The sequence below is a fragment of the Melanaphis sacchari genome, unplaced genomic scaffold, assembly GCF_002803265.2.
Source record: "Melanaphis sacchari strain LSU unplaced genomic scaffold, SCAv2.0 Contig40_pilon_pilon, whole genome shotgun sequence".
NCBI lineage: Eukaryota > Metazoa > Arthropoda > Insecta > Hemiptera > Aphididae > Melanaphis > Melanaphis sacchari.
The window spans coordinates 1,778,206-1,796,904 of NW_020271264.1; the positions used below are offsets into that span (position 1 = coordinate 1,778,206).

Below are 18,699 nucleotides of genomic sequence, written 5' to 3' on the forward strand. Positions count from 1 at the left end.
AATTCTGGATTATTCTTTGATAAGACAAGGTGATAACGCAAAAGAACACGTATGTACTATGTATAATAAGAGTTGTAGCTCGTGTATTCACATTTCACACCAACTTGCAAATAGTTCTGGATAATATAGTGAATACGGTGATGGAAAAGTTCTCCCAAAGTATTTTTGTCCTAATGTACAACTCTCCCAATTCTGGAACTCATATTTTCAATGGTAATTTAATAGCTGGGGCCTTACGGCTATACCATAAATCAAGATAAATCTTAAAGTATATCTTAATTAATCCATTATACATCCGGAATTCACCAACTCTTTATCATTATAGCAGCAATCGAATATCTAATGTTTGTCCTTTGTGGCTTATGATCGTATACGTTGAAAAACAATCAGGAACTTAAGAAGTCATCCATTTTCAATCAACACTACTAAGAGTATAGTACAATTGTCAAGCAATATTGTTACCTATTCGTTAAATTGAATGATAAAAAAATATATTATACCAAAATAATTATATTTATCAACGTCAATCTTAATTCTTGGCCTCTTGGGTACAATATTAGATAGTAGATACATTATTGTAAGCAATAAAATTTAATAATTTGGTTTTAATATCGAATAAGTAAAATATTTACAATTAGATTTAACGTACCTACTACCATTGATTTTAGAATATTCTATACCACAGTACCGGATCTATAGGAGGGCAATCCGGGGCACGTGCCCCAGGCGCTACTCATAAAGGGGCGTCAATTCAATTTCTAGTTACCTATACAATAAGTAAAAAAAAAAAAAAATGTTATTGGTATGAAAGGGCACCAATTTCATATTTTTCCCCGGTTTAAAAAATGTTAGATCCGGCACTGGTGAACCAGCTAGTTGTTAAAATATTGTATAATTTACTATTTAGCCATAGTTAAAAGTTAAAACAATTTCAACTAATTGAACACAAAATTAACAGGCAATACGCAATCACATGGTTAAGGTATGATTTCACACACTTAAGTGATAGTTGGTAGTTGATAAGTACCTACCTACGCATTAGTGTTACTACTTTTATTACTTACTAGTATAATAATAATCATTAATCATAAAACTAGTTGCTATTATAGGTTGTACACAGCACACAAAAATCATTTCATATTTTCATAGTTGCACGATATAATTTGATATAAATTGCACCTTTCACAGCTATAGTGTCGCCAGGTTTTTGGTTAAAATAATATCAAACGGGATGATGTTTAATAGTAGTTTAACTCATATATTAGTACTACTTATGGAAAAATTAATTACTTTAATTTCTCAATGATATACATTAGATATCATTAACCTACATGTAATATAAATATATTAAAAAATATTTTTTTAAATGGAGATCGAGATATTTTCATCGCTCTGAATTGTTTTCGAACGATAACTTATCCATATCAAATTTAACATTTCCAGTATCATGTTCACTCACTTATAGGGTACTTTTTAAATCTATTAAACATAGCGAATTTACCTGTATATTTTTCTGCGACTCATATCTGGATTTCATATTTTTCGGATTTGTTTAAATAAATATTATAATTTATGACCAATCCTCAGTTACTCGATTGTAATATTATGAAATTATGTTTTCATAAATGTATATTTATAATTTAATATTATATAATAACACAACGCAGCCGTTACGCTAGAACAACTGTAACGTTGCATTGTAATTAATAATATTAATATTGTATAATACTAATAAGTACCATTATTATTATACATCCGTAATAATATTGTACACGACGACTAAATAACTTAGGTACCTACTTTCATATTTTTTATTAGTTCAAGTCATTAGGTGCTCGTAAAATGTAAGTTTGATAAATTACCCGCTGTTACAATCACAGGACGATGAAGTAGAGGGGTTCGTAGACCTGTTGAACGCCATTTTGTAGCTAAGCGGCTATCGCATATTTTTACTCGTTTCAAATATTGACAAAAAACCTAATACCATAGAAGTTTTCTTTTTTTCAACAACTGAAAAAATAAAAATTGACTAACAAAACGACTAAAAAAAACACAATTTCCAAAAAAAAAATAAAAATACTTTATTCATAGGTAATAAAAATAAAATAGACCAATTAATCTGGATTTGATTATTTGAAACGTAATCGTTATCTGTTACCCATTCCGAAAATACAAGAAGTTATACATATACAAAAATAGATATATAATAATATATACTGTAACGGAATGAACAAGACGAGAAATGTCATGTAGGTATAGAAGAAGACAATTAAAAATTATAATTATAACATTACATAAATGCAAAAACTTAAGCCTTATAGCTAAAAATAGTTTTAGTTTTGAATGTGCATAGAGTTTTAATATTATTTAATAAAGAATAAGAAAAATTTGGGAATGCGTCAAACGACGTTATCCCCTGAGCCCAGTCTTGTGTGTGCATCAACGCTGTGGCGATCGCGTTCATTTGCGCGGCTGATGGATGGTCGCCTTCGGGCACGTGTTATGTTTCATCTCATGGCTGGGCATCGGTTTGTCATGAGTCTTCTGAACGGCCTGAGTTGGATAATCGTTACGAGCATGCACCGGAACCACTGACTGCTTGGGCGGACTGCAGTGAACATGGTAAAAAAAAAGAGGTTAATTGATGTGGAAAACAAAAATAATCAACGATGATTTGATGAACGCCACGCAGAAAGCACCGCGTGAATTTTAAGACAACATATTCGTTGTAAGTAAGTTTTTTACGTTTTTACGTAAGCAAGTTATTAATGTTTAAGATAGAAAAAATAATATCTTAAACGTGTTGAAACACACGCAAAATACTCGAAGACAGAAAATAACAGGACATAATATCATATTACAATCGTTAAAGACGTAAATATATATAGATAAGTATTAATGAAAATAATCTTTTAGTCTCCGTTCTTAATACTTTTTCCGGCTGAAAATTCATCATTACGATATTTACCTAGTCGAGACTTTCAAAACCGAGTTGGCTTCATCGGCGGCGGAATTCTTGTCGGCGTTTGAGTTGACGTTCTTGTGCTGCACGATGCGCATGCCACCGGCTTTTACTGTGAAAAAAAAAAAAACAAAAACCAAAAATGGACAGATAAGTAACCACGCATGAAGCGAGACACGTGGACCGGCCGCGTTCTACTATTAGTAATAATTACCTGCTTGGGCATGTCCGGCTTTAAGTTTAGACTCGTCTTCCATGGCGACGAAAAACAAAAAATTGTATGTTCAGCAGTAACGATTACGGATGGACTAAAGAAGTGTACGATTTTCGTGTCTCTAACACGGTTGCCGAATGAACAGTGAAAGTGAAGATTATCGAACAGTGTTCGAGCGCGGCAATATGCTGCGATCAGTGTCGATACTGCTGGTGGAATCGGAGTGACGGACGATGGTGCGACGCGTGTAGGGGACCCGGACGTAAATGCAAATGGTCGACACTCGACGGAGCTGCAACAACGCAATAACAACAACAAACAACTTGACTACAATAATAGTACAATAATTCGTTGTTTTCCGGGTAGACGTGATCGAGGTGGTGTTGGTGTTGTTGACTACGATCCGCAGTTCTGTCGCGTCGCGTTGTGTTTAGTGTTTACGTTTATAGTGTTTACTTTTTGGGGCATGCCTGCTACGACTGCAGCAGCAGCTGTTCAAACCCACAGCTGCTGCGGCCGTCAGCTGATTATACCGCTGGACCGGGGACGAACGGTCGTTTCGATCAAATGTCGTCGTCTCGTCCGTCCGCCCTCCCGCCCGCCGACGAAATAGAATAGTGACTACCTACTAATAAATAATTATATGTACGGATAGGTTAGTAGTGACTTTTAAGTTTTAAGTGAAAATGAAAAATTCAAATCGCAATCGTAACAATTATTTGGATATTTGGAAACTACACAATATTTTCAAGACGCAATGAATATATTGATATAAACCGTTCGGACCGACCAATCGTCGTTTCAGAATTGTGTACGGCGTATCAAGTATCTACTACCTATTACTCGTGTTAATAATATGTCATGTTATGAATTTATGATGCAAGGCTTGGATTTAAAATAATTCGTCAATTACACTTTGTAAAAGTACTTTTTATCAATAGGTAACAATAATATTTTGATATGTAATAATTTCGAATAATATTTCTATTTATTGCACTAAAATTAAATTACATAAAATAGGGTTGTATTAATTAAAATTATAGTCTGGCAATAATTTTAACGTAGAAGTAAACATCTTAAATAAATGTAATGAAATTGTTTTCTATCACCATATGAATATATAATATTAAGCCACTTATTTTAAATAATTTATACAGACGTGTTAATAACAATTAAAACATAATATATTATATAACTAAAAATTATCTACGACCGCAATGGCATGCCAGTCATGCCATACCTGGATAAATTATTTAAAAGATAAGAAAATAGTTTTATATTATTATATCTGTTAAATTTGGACATTCAACAGGAAATTTTTAAGCAAACCAAAAATAAGTATTATTTAATAAATTGTATTTTTCATGAACTGTATGGATTTAACAGATAAGAATCGTAGATGCTTGAAATTGTCACCAAATATTTAAATAATAATAATGATTTTCTATTTACAATTAAAAATATTTCTACTCTTTTTTTTTTTTAAAGTTTTTTTTTCAATAAATGTGGATTAAAAATAATTTGTGATTAAATACTTGAAAATCGAATACAAAGCTCCTCATAAATTGTTAATCTTAAAAATGTACAAATTATTTTATAATTAGAAATTCAGGAAAAAAAATTTTTATACCAAATATTTCAAAATGTAATAAAAGATTCTTTATAAGTTTTTCAACCTATGCTACTCATTGACTATAAAACCGTTTGAATTGTAAAACCAATAAGCTCTTAAAATACATCGCACTTCTTATCGCACGCCTAGTTCGACATTTATGTTTGTGCTTTCTTCTATTCGTATGAACGTTTTGTATGGTAAAGCATGTATAATTATGTATTTTAGTTTTATTTTAGATTATTTAAGTTGCATTGCTACAAACAAACAGACATTGCTTTCTGAAGTACGTTTGAATAATAAACAATAATTATTTTTTTTTTATTATATAAATTAGTAAAGTTTTTTTAAATTTTTTTAATCCCATTTTACTGAGCAGATAATAATAAATTATTAAGATTAAATTATTTTTGCCCGGCATAACTGCAATTATGGAAGATATGAAAACCTAATTTATAAGGTATTCTAGGTATTATTTAGTAAAATAATACACAAACAAAAAAACCCATAGGTACTATATATTGAATTATTTGGAGTTATACGAGATTTATTTTAAGAATTTTAACTTTTGATAAAAAAAAAAATGTTTACTTTTTCAGTTTAATAATGATAATTTGTATTATTTCTGGTGTAATTACTATTTTGGTTGATAGAATAATTAAATAGCTTTAAAATAAAAAAAAGTTATGTTTAAAAATTAAAAAGTTTTGGAGAAACATCAAAAAATGCGTGGTAAGTTTTGGTTTTGTTTTAAAAAAGGTAAATTGCCCATAAAATGAAAAATAAAAAAGTTAGACCCCCTCTTTAAAGGGTATTTACTATTTTCTTCATAATTTTAGATATAATTTCGTACGACATCGGCCGTTCACTTTCTTTCAGAACACATTGCATGTATATAGGTGAACTAATTGGTATGAAAAAAATGCTTGCTATAGATAACTAATAATTATTTAAGTTATAATATTATAATATGATGGATAATATTGAATGATTAGTGGCTTTAAATTGCCTACTCAAAGCGCCGTCCAATATGTTATGTTACAGAAATAAACATAACAGTCAAACTTATAAAATATAGTTATGTATTAGAGAAAATCCAGAAACACAATAAATTGTAACATCATTAAATAAATATATTTATTTATTTTTACTTATTAGACACTAAATTATCTGTATAGTTAAAGTTTTTACGCAATATCTTTCAGAATTTATTTTTAATATTTTATATTCCTTTAAAAGATAATATATAATGACTATATTTTTATAGTATTACAAGTTAAAAAATGCTACGAGCCACGAAAATGCCAAACTAGACACTTAGACATTTAAGTTAAAGTTGACAATATTCTATTATATTAACAGCATTTATTTCTATTACAATTTTTAGCATCATTATTCATAAGTTCTCTTTCTAAATAGATATCTACAAATCAAGGAAATGTAATATCTTTTAAAATCATTAGAATTAGTTGACTCAGCTTTAGAAAAACTAATTAAAATTCAAAAAGATATGGATGGAGTAAAAAAGTGAAAGGTATTTTTGTTCAAAAAATGAATGTGGAATTAAACTAGTTTAATTTGTATATAGTTGTTGAAGAAAATTTTTTCAAAATTATAAGCCGAAAATGCGAAATAATACTAGAAGAGTTGTTGGAAAATTGTATAATTAATGATTAACTTCAAAAATTTACAGTTAATGTACATAATAAAATTCTTGACACTATCATAAAAAGTATGAAAAGAAGATTCCTTAAGCATTAAAACTTATACGAGTATATTGATTTATCATGCCTTTCGCCAACTAACTTTCAAGAAATAACTGAAGGTAAACTATATGATATTGAATTAAACACATTAAGTGGTTTATTAACTTAAACAGTTTAATAAAAATGCTTCAAATAAAAATATAAAAAAATGAACTTATAAGTTTTGCTAAGAAATATTGGAAAAAATTAAAAATAAGTACTCGTATTCCTGAAACCTATTATGCAACTACAGTAAAAGCCGCTTATTAGAAACACTTTGGGACCAAGGTGAATTGTGTCAATTAACCGATTGTTTCTAATAAGCGATTGAAAAAAAAAAATGAATAATAGGTACGCGAAAAAAATATGTATGTATGTATGTACCTATATTGTATAATTTAAAAAAGTATGCACAATTATGTATATTTTACGATATTATGTAAAATATTTATCATTCGTAATTTGTTTTTTTACGTCGAGTAACTCCATGACCATATTTTCATACGAGTAATATTGCCCCTTTAGCTTTGTCACTTATTTTGAGTGCGTATGTGTGTTCAGGTAGAGCTCCAAAATAAAGCCCAGTCTCGTCCGCATTGAAAATATCAGAGCGTGTGTATTGGGCTAGCAAGTTGGTCAAATGAGTTTCAAACCACGAATGGTCGCATGAAAATTGGCTAAAATCTTAGCGTTTAGACATTTTTAGATTTTTAGAAAAAGGAAACACTAATAATCTTTACATACGCACGCTGAAGCTAAACTACAAACGGTACGACCAGTACGTACAGAAAGAGCATTCTCGCGATAAATTACAGTAAAAATAAACGTAACGACAGCAAAGATAAAATTGAAGTACATTGGTTATCGCTAGATAATCGGTGTATATGTCAACTGACCTTCTCCCAATTGTTTCAAATAACCGATGTGATGTTTCAATAATCCGATTTATTTTCAATGTTATAATATACGGCCGATCCGTCCCGAGACATTTTGTTTCAATAACACGATTGTATCAATTATCCGTGTTTCTAATAAGCGGCTTCTACTGTATTTATATGAAAAATAACAATGAAAAAGAAGAAGTATTAAAAAATACATAAAAAAAACTACCTTAATTTAATAACATTTTGTAAGAGTTTTAAAAGCTGTTTTTTTTTTTGTTATATTGTCTTAACAAATTTACAACTTCTATTTTCAAACGTACACAAATTTATATCTTGCATATTAATATATACCAACAAGTAACATTATCTTCAACGCAAGTAACACGTGAAATATAATTTTTTCAGCTTAAGAATATTAAAATTTAAAACAAGAGTATAAAAGTTTAATATTTGAATTAATTATAATTTTAAAAATTTTAACTTTTTAGCATAGTAAAATGGATAGTTCTTAGAATTTTTATTAGTTTTACCAACGAATTATGTCTGTCTGTTATTTTTGCCCTTCAGATCAATTTTAAAATTTAAGGAGTTAATTATTTAGCTATTAAAAATTATAAAGTTACATTTCCAAATGAAAACATCAAAAATTTTTTTAATTAATAATGTCTCTAAAACATACTTAAAATCATCACCTGCGAATATATTAATGAGTAATGACTGTAGGAAACACTATAGATATTAATTTTAATTCATAATTGTTTATGGCTGTAAAATTATATATCACATAATATATTATGTACTTTTTTTTGTTTATTTTTATTTTTTTTTGAATTGAATGTAAATGTTTATATTACTCGTACCTAATTTTATTGTATCTGTGTTACTATACATAATTATATATATATTGTTTTATAAATGGAATCTTTCCGTCAATAAAACAATAACAATAATACATTTACGTATTACATAAAATAAAAAAAAAAAAAGGAAATTAGAACGATGGTTTTATACTCACTATATTGTATTACTGGTATTAGGTACTGTCTATACTTCTAACATGGTTATTTCAATTATACTAAATAATTAACTTTTTTTTCATCTTATATTTATTATGTTATAGATAATGTTTAATGTTTGGATTATTTATTACACATGTGTAATAAGTTCAAGTAAAAATCCTTTTTGAAATAAATTCCATTGTCCAAAAGAGAGAAAAAATTTTCAAACATCATTAAATTCAATTTTTTATGTAATACACATTTTGAAAAAAAGAAAAAAATGATCATGCGTATACTAATACTTCAGTTATACTGTATAGTTACTTTTATTACCTAAACATTTTTTTAAATATGTATTAAAAATCTCATATCAGTTAAATTTGTAGTTATCGATAGTTAATTAGTTAAATATGCATAAAATGCTTTATATTTTAGACATGTTGTTGTTTACTTATGCATATGTATAAAAGTTTTACAAAGATGTATTTAATATTTAGACATTTTCAACTTATGTTTCAAGGAATATATCTTTAAAATGAAAAGCAGTATCATATATTATTGAATATTTGAATCCTTTACATTATAATAGTTATGTTTTTTTACAATTTTTTTGTTTATAATGTCAATACCTATTTTAGTTGAATAAAATATAAGTTAAAACAAAAATTCATGTAGTCCTAAAAATTATTTTATTTTCTTCCGATTTAATCATTAATATTAACAGTTCAGCTGTAGTTAGTTAATACGTTGGAAAATCCGTTGTTATGTAAGTGTATCGACACCCCACCCTAAAAATGGCCAATAATTTCTGATAAAATAAAACAATGCGCATAATATCATTGTTGTATAATAAAACCATGACATGAAATGATTTAATTAATAAACATTTGTGAACGTATAATTAATTATAATTCATTACATCTACCATACATCTTGTAGAGCGTGTGTACCATGTAAGTTTGAAGTTAATTATCTGAAATTATGATAATTATTTGATTTCCTATGCTGCATTAATAGCCTGTAGTTACCCATTGGAACAAGCACACCTGTTTAAGGTCACTGAATTCGACGACTCAACACTTGAAGTGATATTTTGTGATGTAATTCTGTAACAGAAAATATGGTACAACTGGTATACCTATTATAATGTTTTCGCTTTGCATTTATAATAATTACAATATTGTTTTTAATATTATTGCATTAATCAATTTGTTTATGTATCCTAATTCTTTTAAACAGTTTGTGTTGGCGATAAACATGTAGCAAAAAACTTCCACTATAGTTGTCACATTTAAAAATATAAAAATCAAGATAAAATCATCGACATTTTTGATTTATATTAATACGACCATTAACTATATATTTCGATGGCGAGAGTATATTTTACATCAAATTTTGTTGTTATTAAATTATTCAATCTTAAAATTTGAATTAGTTATCCTATACCTTTTCTAGAATCTAGAGTATTGATCTAACGTAACTGGTGTAAAAAATATACATAAAAGAAGCTAAAACAATATTTAGATAAATATAAATTACTAGAAACAGAATATGTATTTGGAATCCGATTAAATTGTATTTATTAAAAAGAGTATGTCGAACTGAATTATTTATTACGCATTTATCATTGATCAATATTTCAACGATCACCCGCGAATAAACAAATAATCAATGGTGTATTTGCTTAAAAATTAATAATCTTGTAGGGCTGTTCTCCTATCTATTATGGACTACCGGATTACTGCATAAGCAACTCAAATCTTATGTAATAAGTTGCGAGTATTAAATGTGAGAAAATTGAACCAAAGTAGTTAAGTACCGAACACAGCTAATATGTATAGAATATAATTGCGGTTTAAGTATATCTTAAACTGCTTAAACTGTGAATAAAATTTATGATGTATTTAAATTTATAAAATTATTAATCATGATTCATGACTGTATTAGTGTAGTTGAAGATATCTATTATCTTTAAAATCCAAAACCGTGGGGGTTCCCACTACTCACAGATATAATATAATGTGTATAATATATCTGTGTGGGGTGGTACCTGACGAATAACTATTATCGAACAAAATTTCCTAACCTAATACGTGATTGAGAAAACATAATTTTTCGCTATGCACGCGGTAGCACTGTAAAGGTGAACTGGTGTCTGGTATAGTGGTACTCTGGTGGAAACTGGGAAATGGAAATATCAATTAACTTAAAACTGAAAGACGTCGCATTTAATCACTCAGTATGAACTATGAGGTAGTATGACAGTATTATCGCACTAACGTCTACCTAGTAAACTAATTAATTAACATCATTAAAAAATAAAAGTATTTACGATTTTGCAAGCCCGTCTTGCACAATATCATTTAATGAAATCGCTTGTACAGTAGCTGTGAGCACTTATCACGCATATTTTACTCCCATCTTGCGTTTTTACCGTAACATTTTTCAAAAACTTTTTGCCAATCGAGTATCCCTGGTTCTTATCGATCGGTTTGTTTTTACTTTTTTTTTCATTTCCGATATCCCGAGTTCTGCCGATTCCGGCAGGCGCAGGCGTACTGCCTAATGAAGTTTGTTAACAATTTTACTTTTTTACGGATAAAACGTCGAGCCAATGATAATCCGCTACGATATTTGTGTTTAGCTGATGCTGATAGCACTCTCGGTGTCACGGTCAACCGCTTGGATAAAATTTCCCGGTTTGTGATTTTCTATTTCTATTTTTGATGATTTTCGTTCGTCTAACTGCTGTATTTGATACACTTTGAGTCGATACTAAACTTTCGAGTACACCAAACGGCTCAAACTCCAAACAGTCCAAACCTCGAACCGTTGTATGCGTTCACCGCCCCTTTATCAGTTTCAAGTCTAAAAACTTGTTAATTACTTACGCGTTACCGTCCATAGTTATAATAACAGCGGTTCTTATGTCTGCAGATCCTAAAAAGATTGTACACAATTTTAAGTATTCAATAATACCCATTAAGTGACCAAAAATGGAGGATTGTTCACACTTCACTGTTCATCATTTGTCGTCTATTGAAAAATGTGCCGAATTTTCACAACATGTATGTATTCTCTTATTTATCTTTCTTTAATCAGGTTAGCAATTTTTCTCAAACCGATGTACATTCTATTTTAGCACACCGGTACCCTGACTTGTTGTGTATGTAAATCAAAAAAGCCTGAAGTATGGTTTTGCATAAGTCCAGACTGTTTGCAGGCGTTCTGTTACGATGGAGGGTGCGATCACAGCTATCTTCATTTCAAAGTACCATTCATTTTTTTAATTAATTATCTAGCAAGTTAAAGAACTGTATAACATGAAATGTTGATTCGATTTTTAGGAAAACAAAACTCATTGTTTGCATCTCAGTCTCCCTTCTATGCGTTTGTGCTGTTATTTATGTGTTAAAGAGTGTAATATTGAAAATAATACAAGATCATTGAACGGAGTACGCCGTGGTTCTAATTGTTCAATAGAATTTTGTCGTAATACTGCAGTATCAAATAACAGTGGTGAATCTGCTGATGAAGACAGTGATGATGAATATAGACTGACCAAGGATCATAAGCCCACTGGTAACTAATTTCAAACTGTTATTTATGTATTGTATTAGTAAATTAATTTAATTTCTAAACATTATACAGGTGATTTTATTTCATTGGAATTTATTTTGATGCAACTGTTATAGGTCTTACTGGTCTACAAAACATTGGCAACACATGTTATATGAATGCTGCACTCCAAGCATTATCCAACACACCACCATTAACTGATTACTTTCTAACTTGTTTTCCTGAATATCCATGTCATCAATCAGACAAACCTTTAAGTCTATCCAAAGCTTATCATCGCCTTATTCAAGAAATATGGCATACGAAACGTCCTGGTTATGTCACTCCTACGTCAATTCTATACACAATGCGAAATGTAAGTTAAACCTATTATTATTCGTATTTTTCTATAACTAAAAAAAATTAACATTAATGGTTATAGGCATACCCAATGTTCAGAGGATTTCATCAACATGACACACAAGAGTTCTTAAGATGTTTTATGGATCAATTACATGAAGAGTTAAAAGAACCAGAAATTGAAATTGTTCCATCTAGGAGACATTCATATAAAGGTATTTGTAATCATTATTTAGAAATTAAATTATAACTTTTCACAGATATTTTATATAGTTATTTAAAAAAAAATGTAGGGACTTCAAGGAAACAGAGTGTAGAACAAAATCATTTGGCTATTCAGGAAGAAGATAAGGATGAATGCTCAGACATTGATGATGAACTTAAGTCTTTAACAAATGCTGATAGTAGTTCTGAGGGTGTAGATGAATATGAAACCTGTGATTCTGGTGTAAGTGAACGCAGTTCTTTATCTGAAGAGACATCAGAGCGAATAAATTTGACCAAAAAACTAGAATGTCATCTGTTTGCTAAAATGAACTATGGAAATAAGATGACTATTTGTCAAAAAAATAAAAAATATCAAGTTAAATACAACAGTATAATTTCGGAAATATTTGATGGAAAGCTTTTAAGTTCAGTTCAATGTTTAACCTGCAACCGGGTAAGTTTTTTTTAAATATTTTTATCTTTTAATACTACCAAGTATACAATAATTGTGTTCCTATTTTGAAGAAAGCAATTTATTTATATAAATTACAAAATGCCTACTTAATACTTTATTTAACCAAACTCATCAAATGGCCTCCATATTCTTAATGCTTTTTATCATGTCATTGTGTTTAAAATTAATGGTTATTAATGGTGCTTACTACTTAAAATTTTCTAAATTTTTTATTCCATTAATATTATCCTTGGTCTGTAATTACGACTCATTAATGCTAATGATGTATTAATATTCTATAGCCTATATAATGTAAACAAATTTAGAAAAAGTTTAGTTATTTATTTGCAAGTATATTTGTTAGGCATTAATTTTGATTTAGTGTTATAAATTATTTTAAAAATCTTTTGATGTGTTAAAATATTAAATTAAAAATCGCACTCACAATAAACTAAGATTTACTCTTTGACCATGAATGCTTAATAACATTTGACTAAATATTATACAATAACTGCACAATATGTAATATTATATAAATATTTTCCTTATATATTTTTGCAAAAATTAAACTAAAATTACTAAAAAATTGATTTTTCTATTTGATAAGCTTACTTGTTAATATTTAATAGAGAATAATAATTTTTCATTATGTAATTTTAGATTACTTTATTGTATTACATGATAACTATTATGATTCTAAAAATATGAATAATAATAACTTTATGTATTAAAAATTTAAAACTGAATAAATATTTATGATATTTAATAGGTTTTTTTAGGTTTAATAAATTAAATTTTATAACAATTATATACAATTATAAAATATTGTGCATTTTAACTCTATAATCTTTTAATTTTTTTATTTAATAATTTTAATTACTTATTGTATTAATGTTTAATTTACATTTTATAGTTACATAATGTAATATTTAACTCTTGCATTATAGGTATCTTCAAGGGTTGAAGCTTTTCAAGATTTATCTCTTCCCATTCCTACTCGTGATCATGTTACTGTTTTACACCAAAGTTCAACCAATCCGTCTGCAGTGTATAAAGTATCTGACACATACACAAATCAACAAATGATCCAGGTTAATTTTTTACATATTATAATATAATATACTGTATTAATTTTAGATTCCGGACCAATCAAACAATTTATTTGTTTAACAATATGATTTATCTTTTTAAATGTTTAATCATTAATTATTATAGTATATAGAGCAGGAATGGGCAACTATAGTCTGTAATCTATATTTAGTCTGAGACTCCACTTAATGCAATCCATGTTGTAAAATAAATATAAATTTTATGACCATGACATTTTTATTTTTACTTTTTGGTCCTCTATTAAAAAGTTTTATTTGAAATCATCCCTGACATAGACTATATCAATATTGAACATTTTAAATAATTTTTTTATAAATAACCTACTTTTTTCAGTAGTCTTTAAATTATTAAGGTAATCTAAGTATTGCTCATTTTTTTATTTTAGTTTTGATTAACATTATTTTGAAAGTTAATTGAAATATATCACAAATATTTTGTTATCTTGATATTTCATTATGATGTATTTGTATTGTTATTAATTTATTTTTACTTTTCCAGGCTTGGTTCTCTTGGTTTTTTGGTGTAATGTATAAATGGTTGTGGGGCCCAACAGTTGGTTTACATGATTGTTTAGCAGCATTTTTCAGTGCTGATGAACTTAAGGGTGATAACATGTACAGGTATGAAAAGGTATATTAAAACTTTAAATTTTTTGTTTTAATCTAATTATCTTGTAGCTGTGAAAAATGCAAAAAGCTGCGTAATGGTATAAAGTTTTCTAAACTTCTTGAATTGCCTGAAGTTTTGTGTATACATTTAAAGAGATTCAGACATGAACTGATGTTTTCATCTAAAATAACTTCATATGTAACATTTCCTATTGATGGTGTTGATTTACGGCCATATGTTCATAAAGGTATGTTTAAACCTATATTATGTTATTGTTAAAATTCTGTTTTAATTTGTAATTAAAAAAATTATATTGGTTATATAGATTGTACATCTCAAGTGACAACATACAAACTAGTATCAGTTATTTGTCATCATGGTACAATTGGAAGCGGTGGTCATTACACATGCTATTCGTTAAATCCAATAAACGAACAATGGTATGAATTTGATGATCAGTGTGTCACTTTAGTATCAGCTGAAACTGTTCGGAATGCAGAAGCTTATGTTCTTTTCTACAAGTAAGTACATAATTATACATATATTTAATTATTTTTTTTATAACAGCGATGAAAACATTTTGTATGATGTAACATATTTTTTATGATGATAATTGATTACAATATTCATATTTGTTTAGAAAAAATAGTCCATTAACCAATAGAATTAGAACTCAAATGCGACAAGTTCAAGTGAATAAGAGTCAGCCTAATTGTTCTCAGGAAGCATGTTTTATTTCGACTAGATGGTTATCCAAGTTTAATACATTTGCTGAACCGGGTCCTATAGATAACTACGATTTCATGTGCCACCACAATAGAGTGAAGCCTACTCATGAGCCACAGATTAATCATTATGCTACTATGGTTTCTGGACAAATTTGGGATTATTTACACAGCAAGTAAGTATGATATCATTAAAAATAGAAACAATAAACTAATAATGTTATAATTAGATTTGATGGTGGACCAAAATGCACTAATAATCAACTACAAAGGTGTGACGTCTGTTATGCTGAATATCTTGAGATGATGCTCAGGAATAGAGCTGAGACAGAAACAAAAAATTTTGCACGACTCGGAGAGGAGTCAAGTCCACATGTAATGTATAGTATTTTAAAAACTAGCTTTATTATGCTTATTGCTGTATATATTTTTTTTAAATAAACGCAAAACTATTTTGTGTTTAGAAAAACCAATTTAGTGTTGTTTGTTATATTATAATTTAAGGTCATTTTTTAGTCTGTATTAGTATATGCATTTTTACAATATTTTTATTTTTAAGCAAGTTATTAGAATTTTTAATTTATATTTTATATACTACAAAAAAAATCAACCGAAAAACAGATAATATTCTAACCTTAAAAATTGACAATGAGTCAAGAGTCAACTCACTAATTTCTATATTCATTATTAATAATTTATATAAGTTAACATAATTTTTTTATCTTGCTAAACATATATTTACTATGATGCCTATTTTTAAGATCTAATAGTACGTGCAGGTGGGTTATCATCTTAAATTTAACTGTTTTATAGTTAATATAATTATTAATTTAATAATTTATAAAAAGGCTCTAACTAGCTATATATTACGATTGACAGTTTAAATTTTAGTATTAGTTGTGATTTGTGAATGTCTTGTAGTATTCATATAGATTAATATTAATTTTTATGTTTAGGATGGATTAGCCTATTATGCTATATCAATGAGTTGGTTCAAGTGCTGGGAATCTTTCTTGAACGGTGTTGTAAGTGAACCACCTGGGCCAATAGACAACTCAAAATTAATTGATAAATCAGATGGCAAAACTTTAGGTATTTTATATAGTTAACATAATAGTTTTGTTTATTTTGTTTTATGTGTTTTATTGTTATTTAGAAAATGACTATGTATCTGTATTTGAAGTCCAATGGGAATACTTGTATAGGATATACAGTGGTGGTCCTGTTATTGAAGTTAATAACCTCCAAGCACCGTAAGTTGAGCATATTTTTTTAATAGTTTAAGTATGGCTTACATTTGTTTTTTCTAATTAGGGTTGAAAATACTGATGTTTTTTTTAATCAAACAAACACTCAACTAGACGAACTGTGCGAAGTTGATGAACCTATAGAAGAAGAACCTGATAAAAGTAATTGTTTTTAGTCTTTAATTAGCTTATTAAGATTTTTTTAAATCAATGTTTATTTTATATGGTTTTTAATTGTCTTGAGAAAAAAAACTTTTATTTGAATATTTAATCAATGAATGACTATAGTCTATATTTAAATATAATCTGCTTTGATTGTTCATATAATTAGTTTTCAGCTAGACAAAAATCTTTAAATGACAATAATTTATTTAAGAAGAAATTCTCCAAATATTTTATTATTTAACCTTTTTGGATTACTAACTAGATAATGGGCATGAATTATTTTCTTTAAATTGTAAAGTTTTGTATAGTTATTCATGTGATGCAATCATGATAATCAGCAAATTTTAAAACATCAATGATAATAATTTTAAAAAAATGTACATTCGTATAAACTAAGTATCACCAATTAATATTTTTTGAAAATCACTTTAGGAATACAAGACATTTTTGGAGGCCATCAATTGGTTGTCATTTTAAATTTATAGAAAATAAAAGCAAATTAAAAAAAAAAAAAAATTGAAAAATGATATAAAAATTATAAAAACTAATTGAATTAATATTTTTAATTTTTGCTAGCCAGGTACAGTTTTTCTAGGGCTGTATGTTTATTCCTCAGATATAAACAATGTTAACATTAAACTGCGTTTTTTCAGAACCATACATTCAATAATCTACTAATTTTTAAATTTTAAACATTAATACGTGATTCATACATCTGCAAAAATGAAAAGTTTTTGTAACTATTCTGTATCACCATTTATCTTCTTTTTATATCATTTTGGTGATTTTTAATTTTGTACAAACTCATAATTGATATAGTATATTATACCTATTTTAATGGATCTATACTGTTCAAATCAAGATACATATTCGGCAGCAACTTGTTTTTTTTTGAACAGTGGTCATGCAACACTCATTTGTCAATTCTTACTGGGTCAACCATCTGTAAACCTACTACTTTTCTTAACTTAAACAGAGTATAATATCTGTTATTATATATCACATGTATGCATTGTAGATGTATAATTTTAATATTAATAGAAACATGAATTAAGCTTTCGTTCAAAGTTTTGATTGATATACATAAATATAATCTATAATGTATCAATATAACTGTAAATTATTAACTTCCAGAAATATTTTTAGAGAAGGAATAATATACTAAACGATAAAAATATAATTTGAAATTGGCATATTACATCATAATAAATATTATAATTTGTGTATGAAATCGTATATTATATATAAAAAAAAAAATTATTACATACAAACAAAATCTAAATTAAATTGCTAAGTTGTTCATTAATTTTATTAAATTTTACAAAAATAAATGTTTAAACTAATTGGTTTTAAATGCTCTTTTTATATTTTTAGTAACTTTCGAGACTGAAACATTAGAAATAGATGATCAAGAACCAGTCGACCAACTGATGCCTCTTATTACAAATGATCAAGAACAGTGTTCAGTGGTGAAGAAAATAAATTAAATCATTATGACGTTATTTTTTATTAATAATTTCACATACAATAATAACTTACTTATTATATAAATAAAAATGTGCGTTTTGTATAGTTTTGGGTAATTGTATAATTATATTAATAGGCTGGTATAGTTATAAGGTACCTACTCTACAAAAATGTACGTTGTTAGTTTATTTATTACTATTTATTTGCATTTAGACAACAAAATATTGTTACCTAAAATAATGTTATTATTTTGTGTTTTTCTACCATTTTCCTCTTCTTATGGTGATTTATTTTGTTTGTTATTATTAATATTATTATTTAAAATCTGGTGGCATTTTATAATACTGTTTTGGTTTATTAGTTTTGTACTCGAAAACTGTGT

At 27.6% G+C, this 18,699-nt stretch overlaps 2 protein-coding genes across 3 annotated transcripts; one reads left to right on the top strand and one right to left on the bottom strand.

Moving 5' to 3' along the window:
* Positions 1-2,056: 2,056 nt before the first annotated feature.
* Positions 2,057-3,620, bottom strand: LOC112597351 (death-associated protein 1). Its single transcript, XM_025343368.1, has 3 exons — positions 3,177-3,620; positions 2,969-3,074; positions 2,057-2,608 (listed from the first exon to the last, which is right to left on the bottom strand). The coding sequence occupies exons 1-3, from the start codon at positions 3,217-3,219 to the stop codon at positions 2,461-2,463; spliced, it is 297 nt and encodes a 98-aa protein (XP_025199153.1). The 5' UTR covers positions 3,220-3,620; the 3' UTR covers positions 2,057-2,460.
* Positions 3,621-10,611: 6,991 nt separating this feature from the next.
* Positions 10,612-18,696, top strand: LOC112597311 (ubiquitin carboxyl-terminal hydrolase 33-like). Of its 2 annotated transcripts, XM_025343295.1 has the most exons (18): positions 10,675-10,985; positions 11,060-11,114; positions 11,353-11,483; positions 11,558-11,686; positions 11,763-11,997; positions 12,111-12,349; positions 12,416-12,548; positions 12,627-12,994; positions 13,942-14,085; positions 14,603-14,724; positions 14,782-14,960; positions 15,039-15,234; positions 15,354-15,614; positions 15,669-15,813; positions 16,395-16,530; positions 16,595-16,691; positions 16,753-16,847; positions 18,225-18,696. In XM_025343295.1, the coding sequence occupies exons 3-18, from the start codon at positions 11,412-11,414 to the stop codon at positions 18,335-18,337; spliced, it is 2,664 nt and encodes an 887-aa protein (XP_025199080.1). In that variant the 5' UTR covers positions 10,675-10,985; positions 11,060-11,114; positions 11,353-11,411; the 3' UTR covers positions 18,338-18,696. The 2 variants fall into 2 exon arrangements, with proteins under 2 accessions (XP_025199081.1, XP_025199080.1); XM_025343296.1 differs by lacking the exons at positions 10,675-10,985; positions 11,060-11,114 and adding an exon at positions 10,612-10,668.
* Positions 18,697-18,699: the final 3 nt, after the last annotated feature.

Bases quoted from the DNA above. Each gene is read 5' to 3' on its own strand.
- LOC112597351 (XM_025343368.1), bottom strand. From the start codon at position 3,219: ATGGAAGACGAGTCTAAACTTAAAGCCGGACATGCCCAAGCAG. The intron at 3,075-3,176 runs GTAATTATTACT...TTTTTTTCACAG, and splicing joins AGCCGGACATGCCCAAGCAG to TAAAAGCCGGTGGCATGCGC. The intron at 2,609-2,968 runs GTAAATATCGTA...TGTTCACTGCAG, and splicing joins GTTTTGAAAGTCTCGACTAG to TCCGCCCAAGCAGTCAGTGG.
- LOC112597311 (XM_025343296.1), top strand. From the start codon at position 11,412: ATGGAGGATTGTTCACACTTCACTGTTCATCATTTGTCGTCTATTGAA. The intron at 11,687-11,762 runs GTACCATTCATT...TTCGATTTTTAG, and splicing joins ACAGCTATCTTCATTTCAAA to GAAAACAAAACTCATTGTTT. The intron at 12,549-12,626 runs GTATTTGTAATC...AAAAAAATGTAG, and splicing joins TAGGAGACATTCATATAAAG to GGACTTCAAGGAAACAGAGT.